At 45.7% G+C, this 21,689-nt stretch overlaps 1 protein-coding gene across 1 annotated transcript in view; it reads left to right on the forward strand.

Annotated features, from left to right (window-relative positions):
• Positions 1-21,689, forward strand: part of FAT3 (FAT atypical cadherin 3) — a 764,758-nt gene that overhangs the window by 39,298 nt on the left and 703,771 nt on the right. The window contains exon 2 of the mRNA XM_086933989.1: positions 13,043-16,348. Within this exon, the coding sequence (XP_086790115.1) occupies positions 13,060-16,348 (3,289 nt within the window). The 5' untranslated portion in view covers positions 13,043-13,059. The remainder of the gene's footprint in view (positions 1-13,042; positions 16,349-21,689) is intronic.

The raw sequence follows: 21,689 nt of genomic DNA on the forward strand, positions 1-21,689 counted from the left end.
TCCTGCACGTATGTACTGGTAAGAGTTGTGGATGGTTCTTCGCTTAGATTTGTCTGGAGTCCTGAATATTTCCTCCAAACACACCCTAGTGGTTGGCTACATTATGACCTGCACAAGTAGGGTCACCATGTGAATGTTTCACATTGGCATTTTCAGACTTTGACCATCCTATCACAAATCCTTTTTTCAGGTGGAATAGTCCAATTGGTTCAATTGACCTAAGCTAAGACCAGGCTTACCAGAAGCATATATCTGATAGAAAGATCCGGAAAAAACAGATCCTCGAAGGCCCATATCTTTCATGAGCTTGGGTCTCGAGAGAGTTTGACTGGCATTGTGTTAGTGCACCTCCTTCTGGCTAAGAAAAAAAAATGTTCCATTGTCACTAACTGTTGTGAATTTACAAGTCATTGTGGAGTCTCTATGGCCAACTATGGAAGGCTGTGGTCTCTACATATTAATAGAGGCATTTCAGATGATGTCAAGGGTGGTATGAACTAGCGGAAATACTTGTGGAAAGCGAATATTATTGTGGGTGGGGTATCAACCATCCCTAAAGAGCAGAGTACACTCTCCCAGCCAATGAGGAATGTTAGGAACATCTGCCAGAATATGAATCTAGGTTTTGGTTTTATACATTTGAAATGAGCACCGATGATGTCAAAGAAGTTGTAGCCCAGCTGGGGTAATTTTTAGATTAATCCGACATGTGGCACAGGCTTGAGTAGCCTGATGAAAAGAGATTGAAATCTTGAAGCTTCGTGTGCAGCTCCAGGCTCCTGCTTCTGGCATCTACAGTTTGATAGGATAATTGGGCAACCTATGTGGGGAATGAATGAAAGTCAAAGAGGATACTGGGGTAGTTGTAGAGACTGATACTTTCATCGTAAGTGCTATATTTAATCCTAGCTCCCATGCACAAAGAAGTGCCATTGTTTAATTCTGGCTGGTGCCTTTTCAATAGGAGGGTGGGTGATGAGGGAGAATGCGGAGCACCGAATATTTGCAAAATGAATGAAACCAAGGCAGATGTTGAGAAATATTCATGAAAATAAGGCTCAATCTGCAAACATTGAGAACTGGACCCAGTAAAATGGATGGTCAAAAGCATGGTCAAACTCTCATCATCAGAACTGCTAACTAACAAGACGCCTTTGTGTGGCACATGATAGCATCTGTCTTCACAGTCTCTTCACAGTGAACTGGAAACTCCTGCAGAGAGAAGGTTTCCAACTCATTTTGTTGAAAGTGCAAAGCAACTGGCATCCATCAGGGGTTTTAACCCCCCCCCCCCCCAGGATGTTGGCAGTAATGTCACAAACCTTTGTAATTTGTTTTTGCTGAAGAGTGGGTAGATCTGCTCAGGCAGCGCTATGTTCCAAACCCTATCCCCTCTCCTTGGACTCCCTAAACCTCCATGTTTGGTGTGGTGGTAATGCTCTGAAAGCTCTCCGCCCGACTCTAGACCCCACCCCTTCATGGTGCCACCCCGTCATCACACAGGGAAATCAATTTCAAAGTTGGTAGGTCTGCATCATTCATGACTGAGCATTGATAAACAATTATTAGTTATCCTTGGTTCATGAAAATAAGATGCAGGGGTCTCAAGCCCCACTACTGCATGCAGCCTTGGCTCCTGTTTGTAGCATTCAGTAGATGATCGTGAGTGTGACAATAGCAGATGTGGAGTCGAGAGTGAAGTCCTAGTAGCCTCTTTGAGGTCAGACTAAAACCTCAAGGTCCAGAGTCAGTCGTGAGTCCATCTGATGGAAAGCAGTCTCTGGCTCCTTCCATTAGCATGCAAAGTTTGATCAACAGTGTGGTCACACATACTACATATTACATAGTGTCAAAGAAATTTAGGAAAGGGGCTTCAACAAGAGTGAGGTATAGCGTGTCTTACATATCCAGACCCTACAGCTCTGTAAAACTTCTCACTTGAAAGCAGAATTTGGGCACAGAATATCAAATGACTTCAGAAGGGAATAGCTTAGCCAACGTAGGTGTGGGCAAGGGCGTCACCGACCCTCCACCTTAGCAGCTTGAGCTCGGGTGGGTGTCACTGAACACTGTTTTGTAACATGAAACATTTAAGTTGTTATTTATGGCTCCTTTAAGTTTGATATGTAAATCTGGCCTTTAAGAATCTCGTAAAAATTGCATTGGGCTTTCAAGAAAGAGGTGAGGGTGGGCAGAAAACAGAGATGAAGAGAAGGATTGAGGGGGATGGAGAGATGTATCAATTAATGAAGAGATGGATGGAGGGCTAAATGGAGAGATGGATGGTGGATGGATGAGAGAAGGATTAATGACGAAAAAGATGGATGGAAAGAAAAGATAGAGTAAGGGGTTTAAAGGAAGAAGGAAGGTAGATGGATGCATAGATAGATGGGTGATGGATGGATGGATGACAAAGAAGGATGGCAAAAATAAATATGTACAGAAGGAAAGATGGGTGAATGGAAAAGACAAAGAAGGATGATGAATAGATGAAGGGATGGATGTATAGTTGGATGTATAATAAAGTGCAGAAGAAAGACAGAAAGGATTGCGAGAAGGAAGAGAATTCATAACTTCAAAATTCCCTCTGAGGGTGCGATATCCTGAATGACTGACAGGTTTGCTTGGCTCGCTCCTACACTAAGAGGTACTTGGGACATGGTTTAATGTGAGTGTTGTTTTATTTTTCAGGCTGCTTGCTTGGGTATAAGAAGTGAGAGAATGTAGAGATATGGGCTGGAAACCAAGATTGAAAATGCTTGTGGCGCCTAGTGAGACATTCTTTGCCAGCACTTGCCGCCACCCCCAAAAAACTCCTCCACTAATTCCCTCACTGCCACGCTCCACCAGTCAATCAATCAATCATAGGTTTGTTGAGTACGACTACTCACCCGTAAGGGTCTCAAGGCGCTGGGGGGGAGGTGCAGGGTCCTGTCCTTCAAGGTGGAGGTCTATCGAAGAGCCATGTCTTTTGGTCCCTCTGGAAGATGGGGAGTGATGTAGCCTCTTTGAGGTGGAGCGGGAGGGCGTTCCAAGCTCTGGCCGCGAGGAAGGAGAAGGAGCGGCCCCCTGATCTGGACTTCCTGGTGCGACGGACCACGGCGTGCGAGAGCTGGGCTGATCGTTGGGTCCTTTGGGGTGCGTGGAATGTGAGGCGGCTATTAAGGTATGCTGGTCAGGTGTGTGGAGGGCTTTGTGTGTGTGGGTGAGAATCTTGAAGGTGATTCTTGCCTCGATGTGGAGCCAGTTTAGTGTGCGCAGGTGCTGGGTGATGTGGCAGTGTGCTGGGGGTTGAGGATTAGTCTGGCAGCTGCGTTTTGGATGTTTTGAAGTTTGCGGATTAGGTTTTTGTTGATTCCGACGTACAGTATGTTGCCGTAGTCAAGTCTGCTGGTGACGAGGGCGTGTGTGATGGTCTTTCTGTGCTCAAGGGGGATGCATTTGAAGGTCTTGCGCAGGAGGCGGAGGGTGTGGAAGCAGGGGGATGCGACTGAATTGATCTGGTGGACCAGTGCCCCCCATCTCTCCATATCCACGCTCTCACATGCCTTTCATTTGTTCTATAGCATTACTCACACCAGTGTAGGGTGTCAGGGCACTTTACATCACACACACATTACACTGAGCCGATGAATCATACATGCGTAATTCAGTGTATAGCAAATTTTCCATAATACAATGAGGACTGTAAGGCGTTGGAGTCACGTGTCACCCATACTAGCAGTTGGTATATTTTACGAATGTTTAGTCTGGCAAAGCACCAACTAATGATTTAAAACATACCACAGTTATCAGCTTTACTAATAAGAATTTATGTCTACCCGAATGGATCGTTTTTAGTAAACAAGTGATTAATGAAAGACTGTGGGGAAAAAAAAACATACCGGTCTAGCCTATATCAAGCAGTTTGCTTGCAGCTCTTTGATGGCAGTGCAAAGCTCACTGTACTATATTAAGGTTGTACTCTATAAACTGCAAGTACCCAAATGATGCATGTGACGAAAGCAGTTATCTACAGAGAGGTTTCATGATAGCTGGTTTGCAGCAGGTACATTAACCCTCTGCGCTATTGTGTCATGAGTAACTGCCACCAGACAAACTCAGATCTCTCTCAAACAGGAACAATATTCACCAGAGTTATCTTGACATTTTTATTGTTGCTTGAAAACTGCTGGCCACACAAGGAACTCTGCAGCAGGTGCTGTTTAAACCCGTGTTATTTCTAAGCACTGCGCTCCCCTACCCCTATCCACCCAGGTCAGCGCCAGGTGCAGCTGCGCCAGTTGCACTTCCACTGGCCGTGATGTTGTCCATGAGTCGGCATGTTGTGGTTATTCACACTGGAGAAAACCCCAAAGGAGGAAGGTGGCGAACCTTTCAAAAACCCTAGAAAATGAGTCTGTGGTCAGTAAGTCATGGGTCACATAGGGGTCACATTTCTTTTAGCTCAACTGTGTGTGCCACCTGATAGTCTTTCATTTATGGGTTCTTCTATGGACGGTGCTCTCACCTCATACTCTTTCATTTATGGTGCTTCTATGGAAGGATGCTCTCAAATGCTCACTGCTTCACGCCTCCACCAAACCCTCCTCCCAAAATCTGTGAATGGGTGGCTTAGAGTGTTTCTTTGCGTTGGTCTTCCTTTTGAGGTCTGGCGTTTGGATGATTTTCATGCCAGTCGTTCATCCATCAGGAGTATATTGTCTGCGACAGTACAAAGCCAGTCTTTTGACCAACCACTGAATCTGTGCCATGGTTCTTTCTCTATGATTTGGTCAGACCATGTATGCAATAAAGGTAAACTTGTGATCCAACCACCATCCAAGCAATACCTCATCGACATGTGAATTCTTGCTCACCAAGCTGGCTGATGAATGCCCTCAAAGTTCCTCGCCCCCACTGATCCCCTTCTTTGTTCCCTGACACTACCCAGCAGCTGGTTCTCCCACGCCCTCTTCCTGTCCACATTTTCCCATATCCAGTGGCGGACAGTGACCATCAGCACTGGAGGGGTGTTGGGGTTAACGAGGCACAAACCCGGGGGGGGGGGGCAAAAAGATAGTTATCAAAAATGTAAGAGCACTTACCCATGTGTCGCTCTCCTTTCTTCTGGCATCAGCGCGATGGCAGGCACCTCAAGGTGGCACATGCAGCACACTTCTGCAAATCCTGATGCTGCTTTCATGCTGCAGATGAGCAGCATGAGAGCAGCGCCAGGATTGGCAAGATCGGGGGACCTGGATGCTCCAGCTGGCACAGGAGGCCTGTGCCTGCTCTCCACCCAGCTGTCTGAGAAAGCTAGATGTCAGGCTGACCATCGCAAGACAACCAGCCAAAGAGCCTTGCACAGTTTAAGCTGGTGGAGGGAGCAGCTCTTCCCTGCGGCCACTCAACAGCAGCCCTGCCCACAAACAGTGCTTGGGCTGGGAGCAGTGAAAATTAATATGTAATTCATTTTATTACCATTTGATTTTTCACTTTTGCTGCACTGGCAGCAGGGGAGTGAAGCTCCTCCGCCCTATTCGGTGGGCCGCTGCTGCCCATATCCCACTCCATCCACCATTCTACACTATCTCCAACCATTCTTCTCTTGTGGTAATGTACCTCCCTCTACAGTAGGGTGCGCCATGTCTTTGTAGCTATCTTAGCGCTCATTGGTAAATGCATACATGCAGGGGCGTAACATAGGCCCCTGCAGCCCCTGTGGTGCAGGGAGGCCCCCAACACTTGAGAGGCCCCCAACCCTTGAGGGGGCCCCATTTTGCCTAAGGCTAATGAATGTCAGTGCTTTATGGGAGCCTCAGGGGCCCCTCTTCACATTCTGCAGGGGGGGAATAATTTTACATTATACTACTGCATACATGCACAAGAGGAATGCATTTCATAAACATACAGTCGATTCTCTAAAGTTCTTGGACCCTACCATACCTCCATGTACAGAGAATTGCTAATGTGCGTCGCAATTTATGGCTCCAAACTGAGATACAGGGCCGGACTGGCCATAGCAGACACCGGGCATTTCCCTGGTAGGCCGCTAGGGTGGGGGGCGATTTTGGGCCCCTGGCGGGCCGTTTTTGTTACGGGGGTCATTAATGTCAGCCCCCTGTAACATAATCGGCCGAAACCGGCCCTCGCAAACTGCTCAGCTGCACTTCCCCTCACTCCGAGGGGGGGGGGGTGGGGGGGGGCAGCTGAGCAGTTTGCCAGGGCCGGTTTCTGTTCCCAGTCCGGCCCTGCTGAGATATATCATCGCAGCAGAGATGACTGCTTAGTTACATAGTACACTTTACTGATAGTTAGAAAAGCACCTGCCAGGAAGAAAAAAAAGATTGTGTAGACCGGCATGTCTTTTGTTACTCGTGCATGTAGTATTTGTGTCTTAGCAGGACTTCAAGTGCTGCAGTACAAAGGGGCTTTCAACTGTGATTGTAAACCGAACAAAACGCATTTTATCTTTTGTAGTAATGCTTTTATGGTCAAACGCTGGACATCATGACCTGTACTGAGGTACATGCGCCAGCACGGTAAGCATCCTAGCCAAAATCCGATAGATTTCCGAAGAAATAAAAGATAAAAGCTGCTGCCCCCTGACGGCACATGCTGTTATTTTTTGTGCTTTTAGAATGACTGTTCTCTCCTCAAGGAAAAATGTTCAAAGATGCGGTCAGGGTGAAGCTGAAATGAATGCAGCGCCAGGCACATCCCAAATGGAGGCATTTTCTCCCTGTGAGCTTAGAAAGGTCTGCGTTTCAGCCATCTGTTATCCAGCGCCGGCTACCTTTATTTGTATTTCTTTAACACACACCTAGCCAGCAGCTGCGTCCCATGCAGGTAAGAGCTGGAGCCTTAGCGGCCGGTGGTGGGAGTACTGCCGGGTGGTGACGTGGGGCGGGGGAGGGGCAGGGTGGGGGGTAATAAACTATGGAAAACGGCCAAATGCAGGTAAGTAAACAAATAAATATATAAAACAAATTTTGTTGCGCGCACTGCATCGAATTTGGCGATGCAGTGCGCACAACGAAATTCGTTTTTTATTTATATGGAATGGAATGGGAAGACATTTATAGAGCGCATGGCTACCCAGAAGCATCCCAGAGCTAATAACTGACACGGGGGAACCAGGAGGGCTAAGGGAAGAGCATGGTCTTTAATTGCTTCCGGATATGTTTACTTACCTGCATTTGGCCGTATTCCATAGTTTATTACCCCCACCCCGCCCCTCCCACGCCCCACGTCACCACCGGGCAGCACTATCACCGCCGACCGCTACTGAGCTGTGGGGTCGGGTGGGGGGTTGGGGATTTTGACAGACAACGACGAGGGAAAATGCATTATTCATTTATTTTCCCTTCGAAGTCATCTGTCAAATCCCCCCTGCACACCCCCAACCAGGCCCCATGGCTCTTACCTGCACGGGCCGCGGCTGCTAGCCAGAGAGCAATGGAGCGCTGCACGTTAGTGAAGGGCTTGGAAGATGACTCACGGTGAAGACGTGATTTACACCTTTTAATTACACATTAGAATTACATTTGACATGTTTTCACATATTTGCAGTTGCGTATCATTCCAAATCTTTACAATTGTAGGCAGTGGGAAATTAAGTAATTTTTTCCAAAATCATTTCAGTCGAAGTTTAGTCAAGGGCTGAAGCCAAGATTTGGATCCAGGTGCCAGGTTCCAAAACCAGGGGTTTAGCCACTAGAATAGGATTCCACTTCGGTCCAAGAGGGATGGTCCTTAATTATATGATAACCACTTCCTCTGTAATTGAGGTCAGTTTAGATTAATTATATACATGTGCTTCTTATGTGTTTATTCTAAAAACCTTTGTATAGGTCTGGCACATCTGGGCCAGCCTTTGATGGCCCTGAACTAGACTATGTCCATTCAGCCGCAGCCCGTGGAGAGGGTTGCCGTGGGGCTGAAACGAATTTCGTAGCACGCGCTGCATCGCATTTTGCAATGCAGGGCGTGCTACGAAATTCGTTTTACGAAATAAATGGTTTACTTACCTCCAATTATCCATATTCCAGTTTTTAGAACCCCCACCCTGCCCCTCCTCCGCCCCGCCTTTCTGCCCCACCGCAACTCCCTCCAGGGGCCGCGGCTGTGTCCATTGCTTAAAAAAATGTCCTACTGTATTTTCATTTCTGTTCCTTACTCCTACCCAGCTTACGCCTGACTTCTGTATGGCTTCAACCTACTTCCATACTTTTAATGGTTTTTATTTCACATAGTTTTTTTTTTTTACAATTTAGTTTTCCCTCAATTTAATGCAGTATTGACTCTGAAGATGTCTAATAATGCTATCAGTCCGCACACCGCTCATGAGCTTCAGCCAGAGAGGAATGAGGGGACACAAGAAGGATAAGCAGCAACTATTATCATTATAGACCAGCTTTAGGGACATAACACAGGTGTGCGCCTTTGATAACACCAGGGCCAGCTGACGATGAGAAGGCGGCATTTCAGATCGATGTGTTTGGGACCCCATGCCTGTATCTGGGATCTTATAGCAATGTCACCTTAATATGTCAATTCATTAAAATAAATAAATCCAGTAAACTAAATGAGAGCACCTGTGTGGGGGACACAGCCACTCTGAATGATGCGAGCCTGGCTTTAGCTGCAGCTTCGGCTCATTGCGCTCTCTGTCATGAGCTGGGGGGCCCCAGGGAGCTGTGGCCTCTTTCTGTTGAGATGGATGAAATGCCCTGCCGCCGGCTCTGGTTGACAGCTACTCCAGCCCTCTACCGCCAGTCTCAGTCCCCACGGCTGGTCCTCCACTTGTCATTCTCAGTGATACGTCGCCCCTGAGAACTAAGGGCCAGATTCTCAAAAGAGCTGCACTGCCCTTGAGTTACGCAAGGTGATGCAAGGACAATGCACGCCCTAAGTGATATTTACTATGCCGTGCAGAGCAACCATGCACGGCTCTGCGTGGCATAGAAAATCAGAAGTAACTCAATGCATTGCAAGTTGCTTCCGCTAGATTAGTCCGTCTTGGGAAGGCGTTCCATGGGTGGAGCGTGGGTGGAGCGTGGGTTGAGCGTGGGTGTTCCCATGCATCCATACATGAATTTAGGCACATTCCCCAGATTTACTAACAGTAGTAAAACGGCGATTGTGTCAAAAAGGTATGACTTCCCAGAGGAGGCGCAGCAAGGAGAAATAACTTTATTTCTCCTCGTTTTTTCCTCTTTCTACATGTGCAGCATCCCGCAGCACACATAGAAGCCTCTGCACAAAAACAATCCTGCCTGCAACACGGCCACGTTGCACCGTAGCACAAGGGTGCCTGCGTTGGTGCTAGGTTGCACTGCGCGCATCAGCGCAGCAAGATCCGTAATGGGCATATCTTACTAGACATGGCGCATTCCAGCCCTCTCCACGCGACACAGTGCAGCAAGTTGCCTTGCAGCATTGCTCCTCGTCAAATATTCGTAAAACTGGCGCTATGTTCAGAAGGAGATTAAAAAACTGTTCTTTACCAGGAATTTCGAACTACAGTCTGATGAATCTGTTTCGCTAATCCTCTAAAAAAACATAAGACAATTTGTACTCAAAACCTGTTTAACACCAGCAACCTAGTAAGGATGTCAGGGGCCTTGATGCAAACGAGATAAATGGCCTCTTTGACTGCTGTTGGGATAGCGAAATACATCAATTATCTGGGTTTAATGGGCCCCAGAGGGCTCGGGGCCCCGGTGCCACTGTACCTGCTGCACCACTGGCAGCTACAAACTTTGACGCACTGTGCATGCTAGCGCGCGCTCTCCCCCCCCCCCCCCCCCCCCCCCCACCCCCACCCCGCCCACCTCGTGATGAAGCGTGGCTCACTGGAAAGTGGAGTGATTGACTGACTGTCCGGACACCGCGCCAGCCTCCATGCGAGACGGTAGCAGATCGGGTCCTGCTGGCAGGAGGGAAGTATCTGCTGCTGAACTGGTATTTGACATTAACTGCCGTTGTATTGAAATGTTCCGAGCACCTGGGAAGGAAATAAAGAGCCGCATTCATCACGCGCCGCTGGGTGGCTGCAGGTTTGCCTGCTTGGGGCTGTCTCGCATTACACTCCTCTCACGCTGAGTGGCCTTTCTTCTGGTGATTGCTTTCAGGCACTGCGAGGCTTTGCAATGCGAGAGGATAGAATCACTGTCAGTGGAGAAACTTCCGCCTTACTTCTCCCTTGTGGTATTTAAATTAATCAGATAGTAATTAAGGCCTTGATAGCGTTTTCCTGTTTGTGTTTCTTATTTTTTATCATTCCTGCATTTTGACAAAAGATAATTTATTTTAGGCAGGGCTTTAAGTGGGCCGGGTCTTACTGGTGCTGAGTACCAGTAGTTTTTTAAAGGGAGCCTCAAAACGGGTCTCTATTGGCAGTGGCGGCTCCTCGAGGGAGTGCTGCGGGCGGTGGGCGGGGCATGGGAGGGGCAGGGTGGGGGGTAGTAAACTCTAGAATTTGGCCGAACGGAGTTGAGTACAAAAGTAATAAATAAAACAAATTACATTGCGCGCTGCTGCATCGCCGATTTGGTGTTGCAGCACGCGCAGTGAATTTGTTTTGTTTATTTATTTCTCATCTCAACTTTGTTCAGCCCAATTCTGGGGTTTACTACCCCCCACCTTGCCCCTCCCCCCCGCCCTCCCCGCCCCGCAGCACTTTCTCGAGGAACAAACACTGTCTATCAAGCTCTATTTTGTGCCTTAGCACAGGTGGTCCATTTTTTCCGGACTATAAGCCCGTCATGTGCGCTGCTCGCACTGCTCACTTCTCACTAGTGGAGGTTACGTCATGACGTCATGCCAGGTGAGCCTTGCAGAGGAAGGGAAATCCTTTAAAGAGAGTCATTTTCTCTCTGGATTTCCCTTTTCTTTTTGAAACTCAGGAGAAGCAACATTGTCGTGGTGGCACCTGAGCTTTAAGTGGAAGATTTTTCAATATTATATACAAGCGTTGGTGCTTATTTATCTTTTGCAACTAACAACCATTGACAAATCCAATAGTCCTGACTTCTTGTAGATATGATGTTACTTGTTGTATCATATATCTGAAAGCTATGACGGAAACAGCAAAATACAAGTCGGGCGGCACACTATGCTAAGCACAGATTTTTAGCTTATGTCTTTTTTAAGCCACGCCCTTAATTACATTGGCCACGCCCCTTGGAGAGACCACTCAGTGTTTTCATCCCATTTTTTCTGTTTTATTTCAATGTGAGCTACTACAGATACAGTTATCCAAATGTTGGCAGGACCGACTCAACCATTCATCTTTCAGCGGTCGAGTAAAATAAGTAGCACGGCTGTAGGAAATGGTGCTAATCGTTTGAACTCCCAGAAACACACCCGTTTGTAGCGTGTGCGAACCGATCATTACTTATTAAAGAACCTGGCAGAGTAATATAATACATGACTAGGACATTTTAAAGTTCGGTAAGAAATTGTAATTAACAGCAGTGCACACAAGATGATTGTAGGTGAAATGCATGATAGATCCACTTCAGTTTCGGAAAAGCAGATAAGACACAAAGCATAACTGTTAAATTGCTGTCTAACAAAGCAAAACGTTTCATATCGGAATATTCAGTTTTTGGTGTATGTTTAATGAGTAACTAATTACAGCACTGGTGCACCAGTCAACGTGCCAATCTCATTTTCATGGTAAATAACAAATATATCAACTCAAATGTTTATTGCACATTTAATTAAATTAAACGATACATTACAATTCATTCGAAACAAACTTATATAAATTAAATACGTCTCACCAAGATGCATTTTGGATAAATCTATCTTATGAATATTTATGTATATGCTGAAAACCTTTCTAGTTTGTGGGTCCCCAAAAAAGAGTAATGGACTACTGGAATAATGCAAAATTGGTGAATGTTCAGTGGAAGGCTCATATTTTTCCATAAATCAATGCACTGGGAGATACAGAGAATTTTTGAAGCAGAAGGACCAAGGCAGTTGCCTTGGTGTCATCTGCTGTTAAACAAAACAGAAGAGTGAGTGAGACACAAGAAGCCAGATTTTCAAATATATCTGTTTATATGTGGTTGGCTTACTGCAGCATTTGCAAAACCACTTTTTTGGTTTCACAAAAGTTGATTTTGCACTCATCAAAGGATTGACACACACAAACATATTCATGTGAATAAACCTAGGCAGAGGATTTTAGAGTGGTCATTGGAGGGCTGGTGCGCACCCATTAACCTATAGATTTGTAGCTATAAACATCTCAGACGGTTTCTGGTCCTGGAAAATGTCAGATTTGTGTATCTATGACAGGGGAAACTGGAAGTCATTTTACAAGGTGGGAAGGTAATTTGAATACCAGTAAAATTGGTGGTGGCGGCATATGGTGAGAGTTTTCCCCATAGCGACAACAATTTCCCTCTAGATAAAGAAGAAAAGAAAAGTTGTTAAATTAATTTTTACTTGCTTGTCAAATTTTCCTATAAGCAGATGGTGTCTGCAAATGTTTTCTCATTGTACGTGTGAAAACTCTTTGTGAATTCCTGAAAGAAGTAATTCTGTCCCCGTTTGTGAGGTTGTAGACCTGCGGGTGCACATGTATAGCTTACCTTAAGAATTCGGCCAATGGAGAGAGGACTAATTGGAGCGAGCATTGATTAGGTCGAAAAACTGGTTCAGAGTAGTGATGAGAGAGCAACAAATAAATCGAATTGAAGTGAAGGATGAACATCCACAATTAATGTTTCAAGCACCGTTGAGAGTTTATGGAGGACATGGACGTTTGGAGGTAGTGGTGGAAAAGGAGCAAAGATTTAAGAGGTTTCTGATCTGTTTGCAAATTTGATTTTTGGTGTACAGTCTAGGTGCAGGATGAGGGCTTCATGATGGGTATGAAGATGTATGCCAAAGATGGAGGGACAGTCTATCTTTGAAACTGGCAAGTGCTTGATGGTCCTATTACCATATTAAAAGCAATGGAATGTATATGAGTGGTTCAGTATCTTCTTATTTTGTACTTTGTATTCCTTACTAAGCATCTTTTATCTGTTCTTTTTAGGATGGAAGAATGACAAGATGGATTTAAAGATGGGATACAGGGGGGGCACACGGCCCCCCTTCGTGTGCCTTGTCCTCCTGATTCTCAAGCTCTCGAACAATGTTTTCCATGGTGTTCAAGGAGTGCTTTTACCCAGTTTCCACTTCACACATTCCACGTACAATGCAACTGTCTACGAGAACTCTGCAGCCAGGACCTACCTTAACAGTCCAAGCAAAATGGGCATCAACATAGCAGATTTTTCATGGGATATCAAATATAGGATCATGTCTGGAGACGAAGAAGGATTTTTCAAAGCGGAGGAAGTTGTAATTGGAGACTTTTGTTTTCTCAGAATAAGAACTAAAGGTGGAAATTCAGCTATATTAAACAGAGAAATCCAAGACAACTACTTATTAGTAATAAAAGGATCTGTCAGGGGGGAGGACTTGGAAGCCTGGACAAAAGTAAACATACAGGTTTTGGATATGAATGACCTGAGGCCTTTGTTTTCACCAACAACATACTCTGTAACAATAGCAGAAAGTACCCCCATTAGAACTAGCATTGCTCAGGTTACAGCTACGGATGCGGATATTGGATCCAATGGCGAATTTTATTACTTTTTTAAGAGTAAAGTTGAACTATTTTCTGTTCACCCAACCAGTGGAATTGTTTCATTAACTGGACGCCTGAACTATGATGAGAAGAACAGGTATGATTTGGAAGTTCTGGCCGTGGATCGTGGAATGAAACTTTATGGCAATAACGGAGTTAGCAGTACCGCAAAGCTTTATGTTCACATTGAACGTATAAATGAGCATGCTCCGACTATTCATGTGGTCACTCACATTCCCTTTGCTTTGGACAAGGATCCTACCTATGCCATTGTTACAGTCGATGACGTAGATGAGGGTGCAAATGGAGAGATCGAATCTGTGTCAATAGTAGCCGGAGATCCTCTGGAGCAATTCTTCTTGGCCAAAGAAGGCAAATGGATGAATGATTATAAGATCAAGGAGAGAAAGCCAATTGATTGGGACAGTTTTCCTTACGGATATAATCTTACTCTTCAAGCAAAAGACAGAGGGTCTCCGCAGAAGTTTTCTGCTGTGAAAATTGTGCACATTGCTAATGCTAGGAAAGAGACAACACACTCACAGTTTGAAAAAGATGCATATGAATCCACAGTCAGTGAATTTGCCCCTCCCGGTGTTGTGGTGGCAGTCGTTAGATTAAAATCAGATGCACAGGGTGTGGAATACAAAATAATGGACAGTGAAGATGCAGACTATTTTAAAATCAATTCCAAAACTGGGCTCATCACCACAGCACGCCATTTGAATATCATTGAGAAGGAGCAATATGAGCTAAAAGTCGCAGTGGAAGGAAGGGACTTACAAGCGCTGGTCACTGTAAGGTTGGAAGACGCCAATGATCATATTCCTGAGTTCAAGCAGCCGTCGTATGAGGCGTTTGTAAATGAAAGTGTCCCCATCGGAACCAGCGTTTTATCCATTTTTGCTTATGACAGGGATAAAGGTGAAAATGGGTACATCACCTATAGCATTCCAAGCTTAAACTCCTTGCCCTTTACTATAAACCAGTTCACTGGCCTTGTGAGTACATCGGAAGAATTAGATTTCGAGTCTTCCCCTGAGAGTTTCAAGTTCGTAGTAAGAGCGTCAGACTGGGGGTCACCATATCGCCATGAGAGTGAGATTAATGTAACAATACACATAGGGAATGCGAATGATAACAAACCTTTGTTCGAAAAAGTGGCATGCCAAGGAGTAATAGCACACGACTTTCCTGTGGGTGGGCACATCACTGCTGTTTCAGCTATAGATGTAGATGAATTAGACCTAGTAAAATACAAGATACTATCTGGAAATGAGCTTGGGTTGTTTTATTTAAATCCCGATTCTGGTGTCCTGCAGCTGAAAAAATCTCTACTTGATTCCGGTTTCAAAAACTCCTTTTCCCTCAGGATAACAGCAACCGATGGAGAGAATTTTGCTGACCCCATGTTTGTTAACATTTCAGTGGTACATGCAAAAGTCTCTTCCAAGAGCTTCAGCTGCCGAGAAACCCGAGTTGCCCAGAAGCTAGCGGAAAAGTTACTCAAAAAGTCAAAATCAAATGTCAAGACCCATTTTGAAGATGGATTTCTTGACTTCTATTCGGTAAACAGACAGGCCCCACATTTTGATAAATCATTTCCTTCGGATGTATCTGTGAAGGAAGACCTTCCTGTTGGTTCCACCATACTTAGAATTAAGGCTCATGATGCAGATTTTGGTTTCAATGGAAAGGTTGTCTACACAATTTCCGATGGTAATATGGATAGCTGCTTTAGCATTGACATGGAAACTGGGCTTCTAAAAGTCTTGTTACCGTTTGATCGGGAGAAGACAGACCTTTATTTAGTCAACATCACCGTTTATGACTTAGGAACCCCCCAGAAATCTTCTTGGAAAGTACTGAAAGTAAATGTAGACGATGCCAATGATAACAGGCCTAATTTCCTGCAAGACAGCTATTCAGTCAGTGTTTTAGAAAGCAGTAGCATTGGTGCAGAATTAATCCAGGTAGAAGCCCGGGACAAGGATTTGGGATTAAATGGAGAAGTCACTTATTCAATTTTGACCAACACACAAAAATTTGCAATAAACAGCACTAGCGGGGTGGTGTATGTGGCTGACCATCTGGATAGGGAATCAAAAGCAAATTACACCTTGAAAATTGAAGCCAGAGACAGGTCTGAGATTGATCTTCAGCACTTCTCAGTAGTTACTCTGAATGTGTTTTTGGAGGATGTAAATGATTGCTCTCCAGCCTTCATACCTCCTAGCTACAATGCTAAGGTCCTCGAAGACCTGCCGGTTGGAACCATAATTGCTTGGCTTGAAACGCAGGATCCTGACCTTGGGTTAGGGGGCCAGGTACGCTATTCACTAATAAATGACTACAACGGACGGTTTGAAATAGACAAGGCTAGTGGTGCAGTTCGTTTGAACAAAGAGCTTGATTATGAGAAACAGCAGTTCTATAACATAACGGTGCGTGCAAAAGACAAAGGGCGTCCAGTTTCTCTCTCCTCTGTGTCTTTTGTGGAGGTGGAAGTGATTGATGTAAATGAGAATCTCCATACCCCATATTTTTCGGACTTTGCTTTAGTTGGATCAGTGAAGGAGAATTCCCGTATTGGAACAAGTGTTTTGCAAGTCATTGCAAGAGATGAGGATACGGGAAGAGACGGAGAGGTTCAATACTCAATACGGGATGGAAGTGGCCTGGGACGATTTAGCATTGACGAAGACACAGGTAAGTGTCCATTCATGATCTCTATAATATTTAATATCTATGCAAATTTCAGTGAATTAAAATATGCTAAATTTATATAGAATATTGATACTGTGTAGGATTAATATGTACCACCTTCTTGAAACACAGGGAAATTATTTCTATACCGGTGTCTGGGAGAACTCGAACTGTGTATGTGATTAGACTACTAAAACACTTTATAAATGCTCAGACATACCTCTTAACTTTTTGATTTGCCAATGACAGAGACATTTTGATAAGGTGTTTGCTTTATATACTTCGGGCCAGATATTCAAAGCCCTTATGCAGTTTCATACTTGTGATTCTCACAATCACAGGGTTTGAGACCACAAAAGCATGTTTTTCTATATACCAAACCCATTTTGCAAATCGGAAATGCCTGTCTGACTCACAAATTCGGTTTTGCGATCTGTTCCTAACTGCAATTAGGAGGGGTAGTGAAAAGTGCACCATCTCCGTATTACGAGTCATAATAGCATGTACCAATGACTTGTGACCACGATTGTGGAAATAAAATGCAACCTTTTGCCACTGGATATTTTGTGAGACCTCCTGTTAGTACATAGGTTGCATTGTAAAATTAAAGACTTTTTTGCACCGGTTTTTCGTACATCTGGCCCCAAGAGAGGTAAATCTCCATGTTTTTTAGAGTGACTACGACTTCAGGAGGGTGATACCTTCCCCATGAGGTCTAGTTGCGGGGATGCATGAAAAGCCCTATGATGTTGTATGTCTTGATGTACCAAAGGAGTATCATACTACTAAGATGGAACTTAATCGAAAGAGAACGTGGTACGGTATACTCAGTATTGTCAGTAGTGGCTCGCACAGGTAAGAGAGGTAGGTCGGGCGTGAAGGGGTGGTGGAAGTTGACAGAAAATTAATAAAACCACTTACCTTGCGCTCGCCGCATCGCCAACTCTGTCGACTTCCACCACCACCCCCCACCCCGCCGCCTCACCGCTCTTACCTGTGTGAGCCGCTACTGAGTATTGTTCCATGCGGTATTGCAGAGGCATGTGTGGACAGGTTGTCACTGAGAGATATTTAACCCCTTCGCTGCGGCGGGAATTTTGCCGCAGCGCTTAGGGGGCGGGGGGGCCGAGCGGCGCTTGCATGCTCGTGACGGAGCGGTTCTGTCATGGCCCCGCCCGCTCAATGGAACGTCCAGCGCAGGCGTGAAATTCGCACCGCGCAAGCGCGCCGAGCGGGCCATGACGGAACCGCTCTGTCATGAGCACAGCTCAACCGAGGCTCATGATGGAGCAGCTCCGTCATGAGCATAGAAGGGGTTAAGCCTTTTACAATCTGCTATGTTTTTAATGTCTAAGAAGTTCCACAGTCCTTTGCATTCATTCAATCGTTGACTCTTTTGTTCTTGTATTTGCTTGTGGGGGCTGAAAACATCCACCCCCCAGATCACGGGAAAATAGGCCAGTGCTCTAAAGAAACTGGGGAACATGGGCGAGCAAGGGAGATTCACACTGAGTTAATTAATTAGAGAACACGTCGTGTCCCGCCATTGCGGTAGTTTTAGGGACAAATCTGCCGCACTACTAAACTAACCAGCATGTTCACTCCTTAGAGTTTAACTGGAGTCTGGCCTATTAAAGTTACTGCAGGAGCTGACAGTGAGCCAGCTGGGTGAGTGCTGCAGGGCTAGCTGCAGCCCACACCGGTGCATGATTAATGGCCCCTCCCTGGGTGCGGGGAGCTGCAGAAGCAGCCACAGATTGAGTTACTCGAAGCCTGACAGCTGTGTCTTTACTGCCCCTGCAGTCAGTGCCTGGCTTGTAAACCGGCCGCGCTCTGCGCTTTATCTGTGCGACGGACATTCCTGCTGGCACAGCTGCCTGCGAGCAGGTTCGCGCTGCTTGTTCGCTTGCCACAGATTCCCCTCGTTGGCATGTAATACAAACGACACGATCACACAAAGCATCAAAAAACAGAATCCCCAAATATGCAGCCAGCAGCCCCCCAGTTTACAGCAATCACCCCATACATCAAGATTATGTCATCTTGTCTATGAAAGTCAATGACAATTTAAATTTTGTGACTTTACGCTGTGGTGTTGCTCACAATCAATGTACCGAGACATCTTGCAAACTTTATGTTTCAACATTTAACTGTGAAGCTACAGTGCGCTTTAACAAGGCGTATAAAATGTTTGTTGGTTTATTTTTGTTGTCTTCATGAAAATGTGATGAGCATCAGTTTGTCTAGCAGAACAGATAAAAAGTGAACATTGGGAAAAGTATGATTTGTTTGTGGTAGATATATTGTAATGTGGTACAAGGAAATTACTTTTTGAATGAGGCCGAATTTGAGTAAACTATAGAATTCTGGGAAAAAACATCTCTACTTATAGAAACAAATTGAGAAGCAGGGATCCTTTCAGCGGTGGATGAACAAATTCAGCCAAGCCATGCATACGTAAATCAAGGCAGCCCTAAAAAAGAGGATTTGATGCATATGTCGTACGCATATTCTGGAGCTGGAATTAGGCAGAGTAAATGACATGAAAAGGACATGACTTGAATATCTGGGTGAAAGGGACCTTTTAGGTTTATTTATATCCATGTTGGTTCTGTATTTAAAAGCCAGGGTACCTATGGGTTGTATTTGCTCCACTTGTTTTTTTTGTCCTTTCACAGATTACTTGCCTTGTGTAGAGTTTACTTGCTTTAAGAATGTCTCTTTGGTTCCCAAAGCCCTCATTTTCTCAGTCTTGACCCTCTCACGAATAATATTAGTTGAAAAATGCAAACAATATAAAACCAAAAAAAAGCGATCAAAGGGAAAATGATTTAAGATACTGAAAGGGCAAGTTGGAGCCCACAAAAAAAGGAAACGACCGTTTCGACTTTCTAACAAATTCTGCCTTACATAACTTATGAAATATTTCACATATCAAATTCTTACTGTGCCATTGGACCATCAACTAGGTGCTAGCTATTGTAACAACTAAAGAAAGCTTTAAGAAAAGGCCTCATTTGAGTCTTTTAATTTTGTCAGTGGAAAAAGTTTGTTGGTTAAGTTTACAACTTGATGCTTTATTGGGAACAGTCCAAATCGTGTTCTGAGAGATTACATAACCGTCAAATGTCTCTAAAGATAGCAGAACAGAATTTAAAATATTTTAAGAAGCGGGTATCGCTAGCCTACTCTCAAAAGGGAAAACTTGATCTCAAGCAGGCATCAGTGGTGCTAAAATATTCACCCAATATGCATTCAACTGGTTCCTCGCACCTGGTTAGGAAAGAGGTTTAAGGTGAAATACTCGAGCTCTATGCTCGAAGGTCAATCTTAATTAACCGAGGTACTGGTTTAACATGATCCAGCTCCATGGAGCCGTTGAGTTCGTTGCAGCCGTTGCTGGGAAAAGTAGTGGGGTTGTGGGGCGGGGACTGGGTTGGAGTCAAAAGACAACGAAGAGGGAAAATAAAAGAAACACACTTACCTTGCGTTCGCCGCATCGCCAAATTCGGCGATGCAGCGACCCAAGGTAAGTGGTTTTATTTCTTTTAAATTTTATTTTCTCTCGTCGTCTGCCGACTTCACCCACCCGCCCTGCCCTGCCGCTCTTACCTGCACCAGCCGTGACTGAGGTGAGTGCTTTATAGAGAGTAGTTTATTGCAGTAAAAGCAAAACAAAAAGAGCTGCTGTAAGGAGAACAGTAATGCTGGTTTGGATACTAGGTTTTAACCAAATCTTAGGACCCAACGTGTGACAGGCTGATGGAACTGAGATCGTATGAGCCAGAACACAGTGAATTCTTTCTCCATTTCACGTTTCCAGGATGGAGGCAAAGAAGGGCAACCCAATCTGAAAATGAAGCCGACAGGCCTTCTCCATCCATGCATCCTGGATCTTGAACAAACATCCCATTATCCATCAGGACCATCACAACCCTGACCCAGTTTTGGAAAGAACTGAAGACGCACTTATTTAAATAAACGCATCATGATGCAATAACAATCTACCTCTGCTCCCAGAACCCAGCTGTGAGAAAGTGAGTTTCTGTTGCAGTGCCCCTCCTCTTTTTGCCTGATACCTGATGCACTTTTCCTTGGTGTGCCCTGTGTCCCTGCCAATCAGGTACCCAGGGCCTGTGTTCCTTCCCTAAAATCTGTACCAAACCCTAAACCCAATTGGCATCTCTGGCCACATGTCAGCCCCTAGTAAATGGTACCCTAGGTACCCAGGGCATTGTGACCAGAGAAGACCCCTAAGGGCTGCAGCACTTATTGTGCCACCCTTAGGGGCCCTGTACCCTGACACACACACACTGCCTTTGCAGGCTGAGTGTCCTGGTGCAGAATTAAACAAAGAGTCGACATGGCACACATCCCTGTGTGCCATGCCCACAAACCCACTGCCCTGGCATACATCAGCCACCCCTCTAGCTGGGTGCCTTATGCCAGTGGTGTGGGCACAAGTGCATGAGCCCTGTGCCCCTATAGTACCCAGGGCAAAGATACCGAAACAAGAAAGAAGAACAAGAAACAAGAAGACCTGCTGTGCAGCTGCTAAGAAGAGGAAGACACCAACTGATTTGGCCCCCAGCCCTACCGGCCTGTCAACCCTCGAACCTGCTCCTGCTAAACCCCGGCATCTCCAGTGGTCAGCAACCTCAAAAACCCCGGAGGACCTGACTGCCTTGTGACTCTGACTACATGGGTCTCCCACGAGCAGTGTTACTTCTCAAAGCAAGTAACAAGCCCTGGCATCAGCCCGGGACCGCGAACCCTGCACACTCTGCACCCGCCAAGCCTGGCCTGTGCCGGAGTGAATCAAAACCCTGAGGCCGTCCATCCAGCGATTCTGACCTGGAATCCAGTGCCCAAGGACCTTCCTCAACGACTCCGATGACGCCTGCAGCCTCAGGTCAAAGGACCCCTCCGACCGCGACCAGCAGGGGGCAAGATTTCACGACCTCAAAAGACAACCCTACACCCGGCGCCCCACGGCCCCCTGTGTTCAACCCCTGGGTGTCTACCTATCCTCCAAGTTCCCAACTTACCCCTCGAAGTGTTGGTCGCTCCAGAAGATCCACCGTCCCCGAGCCTGCAGCCTTTGTTCCCTTTTCAAGATCCTTATTGAATAACATTGAGTGCCTGACGACTCAAAAGCACTCTGCACCCAGCCGTCCGAGTGCCCCTGGTAGTGCAACCTTTGTCTTATCCTACTTACCCATTTGCCCTGAGCAAGTGACCAGGAGCCCAGCTCCCACAGCCACGTGGCCTGCTAGCCAGCAGCCACCAACCCGAAGGCCCCCTGCCTCTCATTGAATAACATTGGGCCTAACTACCTCTGCAC

Source organism: Lissotriton vulgaris, chromosome 8 (assembly GCF_964263255.1).
Source record: "Lissotriton vulgaris chromosome 8, aLisVul1.2, whole genome shotgun sequence".
Taxonomy (NCBI): Eukaryota; Metazoa; Chordata; class Amphibia; order Caudata; family Salamandridae; genus Lissotriton; species Lissotriton vulgaris.